Below are 11,909 nucleotides of genomic sequence, written 5' to 3' on the forward strand. Positions count from 1 at the left end.
TTTCAACATGTAAGTAAAGCCCAAGATCTAAATTGTGAATGGCTGCACAAACACTCATTATTAATATAAAGAGCTTGACAATAACATCATACCACACCAAATTCATCATACAAAATATTGATGGTAGAATTGATTTTGCCTTGTTGAGAATTATATGTAAAACTGCTGTCTTTACCAGCAATTGTTTTTCTCTTCATACTTTATCAATATTCAGTTTGTTGAATATCAAAATTTCAGCAGCTCATCATTACATAAAATCCTTGGACAAGACATTTATATACTTTATATCACTCAATTTGTGTGGTATTTTGGACATTTTTAAGAATACAGCCTACATCTCTAATAATGCAATTAAAACAATTACATAAAAACAATCAGCAGCACATTGATGACATTTTTAAAGGTATTTTGATGAAACTAACAATCACTAGTTAGTAACCTAGTAGTTGCCTATATAAACAATTTACCATTTATACTGTGAAAATATTAAACACAATCTCAGCCAAAACCCCAAAATAATTTTGATATAACTATGTTATTCTTCATTTAAGTTATCTCTGTAGATTCCTGCATCTTATATTTATCATAATAACAGATAACCTTTATTCAGAAGCCAGTGCAATAAGGAATATTTGAGTATTGGTTTAAGTCTACATTTATTGAAAAGCCCAACCAGGCATATTAATACACACATATAATCCCATAACTTTGGAAGTGTAGGCAGGAAGTTTGGTAATATTATGACCATCATTGGCTTATTTAGCAAATTTGAGGCCAGCCTGGGATACACTAGTTACTGGCTTGAAAATTAAAATCACTGAAAAAGTTTAAATCTAAATAGTAAGCAGGGAAATTATTTGCTTTAGAAAATCAGTAAATTAACTATAGAAAGGAGAATGAAAAAATTAGAGATTTTACAAATCATTTTCTGACCTAATTAGGACACCTCATATATATGCAAACATATTTTTAGACAAATTCCCTAGTGTCTTGACCCACTAAAATAGAAAGGACTCTAATATGAAAGGAGGGTGTCTTCTGAAAGAGAATGTCCTAAAAATAATATTTTCTCCCAAGCACTAGGTTACAAAGACTCTAATAGTGCGGAGAGCCACACATGCTAAGAGTATCCGGTTGCTTCAGCAAGCACCTTAGAAGCAAGGAAATTACCTCGGAGGCTGTCTGGATTTGCAGCAGTCCCATTTTATTACAAATAGATTTTTCTTGAGACAACCTTATTTCTTGCATTTTCTTTCATTCTTTCTTATCTTTTTTCTGATTCAACTGCTCATGCAAGTACCCAGGGAACGCATTAAAATTGCGTTTCGCCTCTGGATTCCTATTTTAGTTTTGAGGATTGTTGTTGCTGAGACATGGCCTCAAGCACTTGGCCTGAGTACGCTGGCTTTGGCAAGTATAGCTTCTGACCTCCCCCCCACACCCCGTAACTTGCTAATTTGGAAAAACAGCAATATACATTTTTTTTAATTTATCAGAGAAATACTGTCAGTGGCATAATATCTGTGCTCTAAACAGATTTCTGTCCCATTTATGAATCTGAAAACTTACAAATGCTTAGTTATCTCTTAGTATTTCCTTATTCTGCCAGCCAATACTTCTGAATTTGCATATAGAGCCTATATTAACATTATGTGACTTGAATGAGATATTCTGCATTTTCTTGAATATGGGACAAATATAATAAAACAAGCCAGAAACAGTATTAAAAGTTGTCCCTTAAAACATTTTAAGCTTAAGCTCTTTGAGGTTTATTTTCCCTTTTTCCATGAATTTGCTGATGACCAAGAATTTTATATATATATATATATATATATATATATATATATATATATATATGATTTGATACTTAGCTCACACATTCATTATAAAAATATTGCTTAATTTCTGAAATGAATCTTATATTCAGATCCGTATTATTTTTTCTATTACAATGTACAATACTTTTATGGCATTTCAAGAAATTTCTCTATGTTGGAAGTACAGCTCTACTTTTTTTTCCAAATTATTATCCTAAACAAAAAATAGAGAATATTAAAACTGATGACTTAATGGAAACCAGCTCTTCTCAAATGTTTAGTTTATGTCATTCTATTGAATTGAGAAACAGAGGTTACCTTTCTCCCTGCATGCTGAGCATCTTTTGGTCTTCAGTTAAAGTAATAGTTACTTCAATTAACATAATAGTGATAAAATTCTGTACACAAAAATCTTTATGAAACGTAATCCCGGTACCTGGAAATCATTATATCGCAGAATATCATCATTTTACCTAATTACTTGGGAATTGGCGTGATGCTCACCTTCAACGCTGAAGGTGCCTCTGAGGAAGCTAATGAACAACTCTTCAAGAAGATCCTTGAAGTCTGGAAAGACATACCGTCTTCTGTAGGTATGTACCAAATTCCTTTTTCTCTCAGATGATCCGGAGAAGCTTTCAGAGAATGAAAATGTGTACTAAATAAGGTTTCCAGAATTGTTTTTTTTTTTTTCTTAAAGCACTGAAGGGTAATTTAAAGTATTACACATAAAAAAAAGTACTTCTATTTTGTCTAGTCATCAATGTCCTGTTTATAGAGTGGTATTTGTATGAAATCACTTATATAAAAAGACAGAACTTTCTGGAATACCTGTGGCAACATAGAGAATTCCATTTTTTGTGCCTAGGGCTGCTGGCTTGTGAAATTAGAATAATTTGAGATTCTTTTGTACGTTTAGTGACTGGAGAACAAAATACACAAAAATAGTTAAAATGTTAGAAAGAGTAAAGGGTAGAATGATAAATTCTATGACAGCTCTCCTCCCACCCTGTGTGTGTGTGTGTGTGTGTGTGTGTGTGTGTGTCTGTGTGTCTGTGTGTCTGTGTGTCTGTGTGTGTGTCTGTGTGTTTGAAGAGACAGTTGGAAAGAGAAGGAAAAGCTATCTATCCAGACAGAGGCCAGAATCCCCCAAAATGTCTACAGTGGGAAGAAAAGTGACACCCACAATGTTTTAATGGCCAATTTGAAAGAACTCATTTTTGGACAATTTTCTATGGGGAGATAGTTTTTTGTATTGCATCTGCAGAATCTTAATTTTTTTATACATAGTCAATGTTAAGGATTTTTCTGAAAACCTGCTCTAATTTATTCAAACAGGTAAGAATTCACAAAGGGTTTTAAACCGATATAACTGACAGACACTAAATGCTTATGGTACAAATTGATGGATCTAGGGCAAAAGAAAGTAAAAGCGATGAGTCATGTTATATCTTTTATAGTAATACTTTCAGGAATAATAAGTCAAGTAGAAACTAGTGATGCAGCCTGGGGAAAGAATGCATCCCCAGAACCTCAAAAAGTATATGAACCAGAAATGAAAATCAGGTAGCCAAGTCAAAATAGGAACCTGAGAATAACCCTAATATTCAAGCCACTAGATGATCCTAAGTGTAAAAGGGATTTTCAATGTCTACCACATCTTTGTCCCTGGGCAAGAAAATTTCTCACCTAGATCAAAAAGCTCTGGTAGAATTTGAAAGACATGTATATATAAAACAAATTATAGCACTACAAATACATGATATTACTGTTTGTTTAGTGCATAATGAGAATATAGTACAATATGACACTGATGTCAAGGAAATTATTCAATCTGTTTTCTAACTGAAAACAACTTGCTTTTACAACCTGCTTAAATCCAGAGTTTCCTAAAATAAACTTTATACTTCTTTAAATTATAATGTTTTCAATAACAAGGACAATGTTCTTTATTCACAAATAATTGTATAGAAGTTTAAGAATTGTAGAAAGTTTCACCAAAAATCTCTACTTCCAGATTTTAGAGTCTCATTTCAGAAACCAAACTAGTTCAGTAAGTATCTAGGTTAAGTGGATCTGTGATGATATAACACTGGGTGGTGGACTCAGTAGACAGGCTATGTTAAATTAGAAAACTTTTCTCTGTGTGGCTCTTTAGAACAATACTATTTTAATATAGTAGTCATGTGAGTAAAAAATTAAAATTCATATGTACTAAATAAGTTACTAGTTACTGTAAGCCAGGCCATTGGTTCTTTATACTTCCCGTGACAAATTTAGTTAGGGCGGAAAATTACACTAAGAAAGTTATTTCAAGACAGCTAATTTTCACAGTCAAAATATGATAATAATTTAGTGACAGTTTTGATATCAAAATCACACGGGTAAGTAATTTGCATTATAATAAAAACTGGGATAACATATGCTTTGCACTTTTCTTTGAGATAAGCGACATTGCTCACAGTACGCATTTGCTAGTTACTTTTATAGTTTACCTAGTCTTCCATAAGTTATTTTATGTAAATTTAATGTTGAATATAGCAGGTAAATTTTGGTTTAAATAAGAGTTCCCAAGAGCATTTGATGAAAACAGGCAATTTTTCTTATAAAAAGACATAGCTATACTAATGCCAATTTCTCCCTTCAAAATAAAGGAAAACAGTCAGATTAAGAATTTTGCTTTCATCAAAGTGCCCCATTTTGTGTTTTGACTGCAGTTAAATTTTGTGTCATTTTAAATGTTACAATTTAATTTATGTGTGTAAATTTTCTTCCCCATAAATTTGATAAAGAATAGTAACTTGAAAGTCAAATATTTACTAATATTACTTCTTCAGCCATAAAATACTTCACAGAATCAATGAAGTATATGGATTTTTCATAATAAGCATTCTTTCAGATAGAATTTTCATAAATGATATTGTCACAAAGGATTATAAAATAGGCCTAAAAGTTTAAAATGTAATACAATTTTCCTCTACAAGAAAAAGGCTGAGATGTATAAAATTACCCTCAGTTCTGCTTATAGCAGGAATGTTTATTCAATTAAATTAGTTACTAAAGTCATTAATGGAATAAGGTATTATTTAGTAATAATTATTAGTTTTAATTCTTTTCAGGGCTGAGAACTGAACCCAGAGCCTTGCACTCTGCCACTGAACTAAATCTGTATCCCTTGTTTTAGTTCTTTTTATGAATCAGTTTTCCATGTGTGTTACAATACAGTTCTTTATTGGGTCCACTGTACTTTACCTACACTGTTATTGCTTTTTTAAGCCGTGGGTTGATTTGAATGTTTACAAAGTCGTTAACCCTTGTGTTAGACTGTGGTCTTACAGTATATGAATACAAAGATGAATGAAGATCTAGTAAGTCAATGTTGATCACTGTGGGAATCTATAGATAACTACTCTGAATACCAGCCCTAAGCAGCAAAACATCCAAAATGGCAGACTTCAGAATAAGGTCAAAACCAGATGGGTTTAACCATACCTGTAACTGTTAACTTCTTAATAGTTAACTGTAATTATGATTTTTATCTTACTGCTACAAAACTGAAATGTTCTTTTTCCACTTGTGTTGTAGCTTTTGAGTGTACACAGAGAATCACCGGGTGGGACCAAAAGGCTATTGAAGCACGGTCCCTGCAGTCCACTATTCTCGAGAATGAGCTGAAGCGCAGGTCAATCAAGAAACTGCGATTCCTGTGTACCCGTGGTGACAAGGTATAGTTTACAGCCTCCAGTAAAGCAAAAAGAAACCAGGCATTGACAGTAATTAGACTTTCTGCTCATAATAATTAGGAATATACATTTTTTTAAACTGGCAATTTAAAACTTTAAATTTTTATTAATAAAAACAATTATCTTTTTGCAGCAGAAATCGATTAGGCAAATAATGTAATTTTTGTTTCAAAAGAACCCTATTTTTGAAGTAAAAATCTCTAGTAATATCCTAATTAAACTTTGCTATTTTATTTGGCATGAACTTTCATTATTTTTGATCCATAGTCATTTTCATTTTCATACAAAGAAATTTCATAAAAATATGAGAGTGAATCTGCCTCCTTAGGATGATTTAAATATTTTGGGTTTAATTACCATAATTTAATTGTACATATCACTGACATTCATTGTTCTATTTCAGTACATGCCCTCCATGTGCACTAATCAGATCTCCCTTTATCTACCTTAGTCCCAACATCATTCCTAATCTTTAGATAGATAGGTTTAGCTTTGATAGATGAAAGAAAACATTAATATTTTGTTTTTAGCTTATTTCAATTAACATAAGTTCTCTAATTTTATATATTTTGCTGCAAATGGATGATTTAGTCTTTGGGGGTTTTTGTTTTCTTGGTTTTTGTCTATTCATTGGTTGATGGGTGCCTAGATTTACTCAAAAGTTATTATGGATAGTGCTCCAATCACCATGGATATAAATATCTCTGGTAGGCTGGTACCCAAATCCTGTGAATACATACCAAGATCTGAGAGCCAGAGAACATGGCAAGTTTATTAGGGTTGGTTTTTTGTTGTTGTCTTTTTTGTACAGTGTTTGGTTGGTTGGTTGTTTTTTTGTGGATCTTTCATACTATTTTCCACGATGGCTATAATAATACACTCCTACCAACAGTGTGTAAGAAATCCTCTTTTGCCATCTCCTGACCAGCATTTCTTTGCTTTTTGAAAGTCTTCTATTTCTAGCTTTCAGCATATTCCAAGAATAAAAGAAGGAAAAAGTACTTACGTTTGTTGAATATATAATTATATGTTAGGCTTTATGCTTGCTATTTTAAAAGCTGTCTGAATTTATCTTCACAAGTAGGTATAATGATGACTATTTTACAGGAAAGAAAACTAAAATTGAGACTTGGAAATTGTGTGAAATTTGATCCATGTTAACTACTAAAAATAGCTAGATGGGAAAGTTCATCACCTAAGTTAATATTTTAAGAAGTAATGCTTTCAAAAAATAATTTTAAAATGATTAAGAATCATTACCAAGGATTACACAGACTTCAAATTAATAGAAGAGAAAGCAGGGCAAAATCACTGCATGTCAAGGAAAGGTGCCCAGTTTGGAATGTAATGCTAAGAGCCAGGGTTTGAGATCAGAGAGTTTGGGGTTGCAGTTCTGGCTCTGTCGCCTAACAAGATGTGATAACCAGAGAATCTGAATTGATCTTTCCTATGTGTCTTTTTTCAGGGGGTGGGAGAATGCTGGGCAGGGAACCCAGGACCTCACACATGCTATACAAACTCTGTACCATTGGGCCATTTCACCAACCATTGTTTTATCTTTTAAAAACTTAATCCCTTTATCTCTAAGATGGAACTATTAATAACTGTTTAGGGAACAAAGGTAAAACTCTTACATAATATGTATATAGTAAGCATCTTACAGAGTATTTGGTGCATGAAATGTGTTAAAGTTAGCTGTTTTGTCTTACGTTCATCATCATCATCATCATCATGCCCTGCTAAGTTTAACTTTTCATGACATAAGACAGCTTTGTCTTCCATTTGACACATGCCTGTGTTCTGTTTCAATTTTCTTTATTATGGAAGAATCCACATTTACACAATATGTTCCTCCCTGTCACACTGGGTTTAACTCATTATACTAGGGAAAGGAAAAAAAAAAGTTGCAATTCAATTATAATATCAAAAAATAAAAACAAATTCATTCTAAATCAAATTGTCTTCCCTTTTAATACAAGGAAAAATTATTTTTTCTGTCACTTACCACTTTTGCTTATATTTAAGAAGTTATAGAAATTTTCTACTTTTTTATGATTTTCTGTTTCAGTGAAATGAACTGAAATGAGTAGAGGATTTAATTCTCTTTCTTCCCTTCAAACTGTCCGGTATACTCCTCCCCATCATTCAAATTCATAGTCCCTTTTTTCACTAATTTTTATTGCATGCATATATGTATATGCATATATATTCCTAAATATAAGCTGTTCAGTTCACATAATGTTACCTGTGTGTATGTATTGAGGGCTGATCTATTGGCACTGGACAACTGATTGGTGTCCTCTTTCCTGGGGAAAAACACCTCTCCCACTTCCAGCTCCCAGCTCAGTTGCCTGTAGTTCTTTATGTAGAGTGGAGGTCTTGTGGGATTTCCCCAGTCCAATTTGGCTTGTCCATTGGTGTCATCCTTGTTAACTAAAACTAATAAGGAACTTCAGCCCAAGAAGACCACTTACAATAAATATTATATGGCAGTTGGTAGCTGCTAAGGAAAGGAGAATCATTATTCTTTGGGAAGGGCACTGGTAAGTTCCCATGATCTGTGGATGGCCTCACTCCTGTGCACATATGGTCAGCACTGATTGAACCCAGTGGGTTATAAATTTAAAAAAAAAGAATATGGGAGGAAACATGTTGAAGGGGTTGGGGGGGTGCTAAAAATGATCACATGATCATAATTCATTGTGCAGTGTATGAAAGTCTCAAAGAATAAATTTTAAAAGTGAAAACAAAGCCAAATAATAAACTACATGAATTATAATTCTATAGACTATGATGAAAAGGTTACTTTGAAATACATAATTTAAATTCCAAACTAATCAAATTTATGTTCCTTAAAATAAGGAAAAGTTATTCAAAATAAGATGGTTTAATATTTTAATTACATCAAATTGTAGTTATAAACTGGTACTGTTTGTTTATTAATTATCTAGCTAAAATGGATTAGAAACTCACTGATGTTGTTTTTCTCTTATTTTTTTTTAAAGCTGTTCTTCGCTTCTACACTGAGCAATCACCACAGCCGGGTTTACTTTATGACCCTTGGAAAACTTGAAGAGCTCCACAAACATTATGCTGTTTAAACGGTTCCAGTGATTTACTACAACATTTACATCCATCACATACATGCCATTGCATCTTAACATTTCAGTTTTACCGTTAGAAACACTTTAATCAGGCTTTTAATGTAGCACATAATAGTTTCAATGAGAAATGCAGCTTTATAAATAAAATTAACTATAGCAAGCTCTATGTACTCCAATGGTGTACAATATCTTTTGCACGAACTTTGTAACTTTTGTTACTGTGAATTCAAACATCACTCTTAGGACAGTTTGGACAGTATCTGTATTCAGATTTACAGCGTGGAGTAAAGAAACCTGTTATAAATTACAATTGACTTTCAAATGAATTGGCCCTAAATAAGCTTCTTCAAAAGAAAAAAAAAGTGAAGGTTAGATTAAGAAACAAAAACAATGACTTTTGTAGCCCAGACTAAGGTTGAACAACCTGCATGCACAAAGAAAATTACAGTGATCAAGGGGGATTTGCCACCCGATTCTTTTCACAAGAAATCCACAGTTGGAGACCAGTTGTGATTTTTTTCTACCCCTTGTTAAACTGGTTTTCTCTATCTAAGAAGAAAAGAAAACCAAATGTTTGGTTTCCCCTTCTTGAAGCTCCAAATATATGCAATAGCTGTTTTTACAATCTAGACAATCTAATCGACCAAACAATACATTTACTAGTTTGAATACAGGACTGAACTCCAATATACATGTACTGTAGAGAGTTTTTTGTTTTTTTTTTTTTTTTTAACTTCAAAGTCGGCGTCAAATCTGTCCCCATGACTGGGTGAGTTCTGAATTCTGTTATCTAGCCAATACTGTGACCATCAGACAGCATTGAATATTTTCCCAGTCCTACATTATATAAAATGCCCTTCCAGTTATTACACAAAGCAATGTTACAAAATGAAAATAACATTGATAGCTAATACTTACATTTTCACATTTTTATCACTGCAAACTGAGAAATTAAAGTAATTAAGTGATAATCTCAAATTTAGTCATTTGTTGTAGGTAAGTAAGCCTTTAAAAAAATAACATTCATTGTATACTAAAGTCTGCAAAATGTAGTGAAATTCATGCCAGTCCATACCCAAATATTTTATAGACGCCAAAAATAGGTGATATTTTCTCACCTATGGTAACTGCTACCTGGTAAGAAAACGTGATTTATACCTATCCATCCTCAATGCCATGGTTAGTTCTGGGGCAAGAGAAAAAACTCCAGAACCTACCACAAAGTATACCTCAATAAGTCCTCTAGTTCTGCTTCTAAAATCTGAAGACTTTGCTAGTGGGATAATAATTTTTAAACTACCTGGTTAACCAAAACAGAAAGCAGCTGACTGTGTGTGATTTCCTGACAGTATATCATTTCCTGGAACCTTTGTGCCAGAAATGAAGATTTGGATTTTCCTTATGACTTCTCTCAAGAGTGTAGGAGCTCAGTGTTCAGCTTACAGGAGAACCTGAATCCACAAGTTAAATGTGATTCACATTTCTGTTACTGTGACACAATAATGTGATCCTAAAACTGGCTTATCCTTGAGTGTTTACAATTCAAATTACTTTTTTAAAGCTCAGTAGTTACTTTAAGTAAACAAACTTTAATGTCAAATCAATACTTTAGAAGTAGTTTTCTTTTTTAAAAAAAATTTGTACACCAAAGGCCATGGGGAAATTGGTGCAAGTACCTCATCGCTGAGCAAATGGAGCTTGCTAGGTTTGGATTTCAGAAATTTTTCTCATTTAAAGTAGTATGTAGGAAAAGCCTTTTAAGAATTTTTTCTTAATATTTACTCAAAATTAAGCTTCTAATAAGTTTTATCTTAAAATCATATGTTTAAGGCAGTAATACATTTAAAAAAATCTGTTTTAGCAGCTCAACTCCCATTATTCTCTGTGGCAATTATTCCAGCAAGCATAGGAAAATAGCAAGCAGAGTCTGTGAAGTCACCCCAAAGAAAGCACACAGGAAAGATTACCAATGCATTGCTGTGCTAATGTGGTTAATGAAGAAAAGCCATTTGGCACCTAGCAAGGAAAAAGAAGCTTCAAGCATTGGGTGGCCAAGTATGAAAGAATGAAATATTTCAAGTAGTTCATCGGCAATAAATGTCACTAATGAATATTTCCAACTTAGGTGTAAATCTATGTGGGATCTATTTAGCCTTTGGCAGGTGAATCAGGAAAAGTGGAACAATGTCATTTCATAGCCATTATACTTTGTAATAGGAGAAATGACTTATGTACTACACCTCACAACAGTACAAGGCCCAGCACATCACAAATGTGTGGAGAGGCACCCCTGAAAGCCAGGGCCACTCGAAGTATGGTTTAAAGCATAAACGTTTTGGCAGGTTAGGAGCAGCACTGGTGAAAGTATGGTTTGATTTCACGGTGATTTATTTTTTTATTACCAAAGCACATGTAATAAAAGATATATTGTGAAATGTTTGAAAACTAAAAAACGCTAAAAAGGATAGGGCTGATAACAAAACTTCTCAATAATGAATTAGTTTAAACAAAGAAAGATGCTAAGAGCAAAGAGCAAGAGGTAAAAATCATCAAAGAACTACAATAAGCAAAGCACTATTTCCCATACACCCCCATCCCTTCACCCAAACAGAATGCAGAAGATTAAATTCTTTCTGAGATAAACCGAGACCTAAGCCATGATTCATTTATTGGAGGGCTGGACAGATAGCTAGATCAGTAAAGCCCATGCCCTATGGCTCTAAATTCAGTCCCCAGAAATCACATAAAAATTCCAGTCCCCGTGCTGAAGAAGGGTAGACAAGTAGATCTCTGGAGCTTGCTTGCCAGCTAGTCGAAACTAACTGGCCAATGAGAGACCCTGTCTCCAAACAGGTGGATGGCATTGCTGAGGGTGACACTGGATGTTATCCTCTGCTGCGCTCTCTCTCTCTCTCTCTCTCTCTCTCTCTCTCTCTCTCTCTCTCTCTCTCTCTCTCTCTCTCTCTCTCTCTCTCTCCCTCCCTCCCTCTCTCTCCCCTCTTTCTCTCTCTCCCTCTCTCTCTCTGTCCCTCTCTCTCCCTCCCTCTCCCCTCTTTCTCTCTCTCCCTCCCTCCCTCCCCTCCTCCTTCTCCCCTCTTCTCTTTTCTTCTCTCTCCCTCCTTTCCTCCTTCCCTTCCCTCCCTCCACCCCTCCCTCCCTACATCTCTCTGTCTCCCCTTCCATCACACACATATACACAAGCACACACATACACATACATACACAGGCACACACACACATACAAA

The 11,909-nt window shown here is 33.9% G+C and overlaps 1 protein-coding gene across 3 annotated transcripts in view; it reads left to right on the plus strand.

Annotated features, from left to right (window-relative positions):
* The window catches only part of Nrk (Nik related kinase), a 105,800-nt gene extending 94,175 nt beyond the window's left edge, over positions 1 to 11,625 (plus strand). For 2 of the 3 annotated variants that reach the window (XM_037198989.1, XM_037198988.1), the window contains exons 26-28: positions 2,275 to 2,410; positions 5,403 to 5,542; positions 8,566 to 11,625. In XM_037198989.1, the coding sequence (XP_037054884.1) occupies positions 2,275 to 2,410; positions 5,403 to 5,542; positions 8,566 to 8,661 (372 nt within the window). In that variant the 3' untranslated portion in view covers positions 8,662 to 11,625. Of the gene's footprint in view, positions 1 to 1,609; positions 1,613 to 2,253; positions 2,411 to 5,402; positions 5,543 to 8,565 lie in introns of all 3 variants that reach the window. The other variant, XM_037198990.1, reaches the window with a different exon arrangement.
* Positions 11,626 to 11,909: the final 284 nt, after the last annotated feature.

The sequence above is a fragment of the Peromyscus leucopus genome, chromosome X (assembly GCF_004664715.2).
Source record: "Peromyscus leucopus breed LL Stock chromosome X, UCI_PerLeu_2.1, whole genome shotgun sequence".
Taxonomy (NCBI): domain Eukaryota; kingdom Metazoa; phylum Chordata; class Mammalia; order Rodentia; family Cricetidae; genus Peromyscus; species Peromyscus leucopus.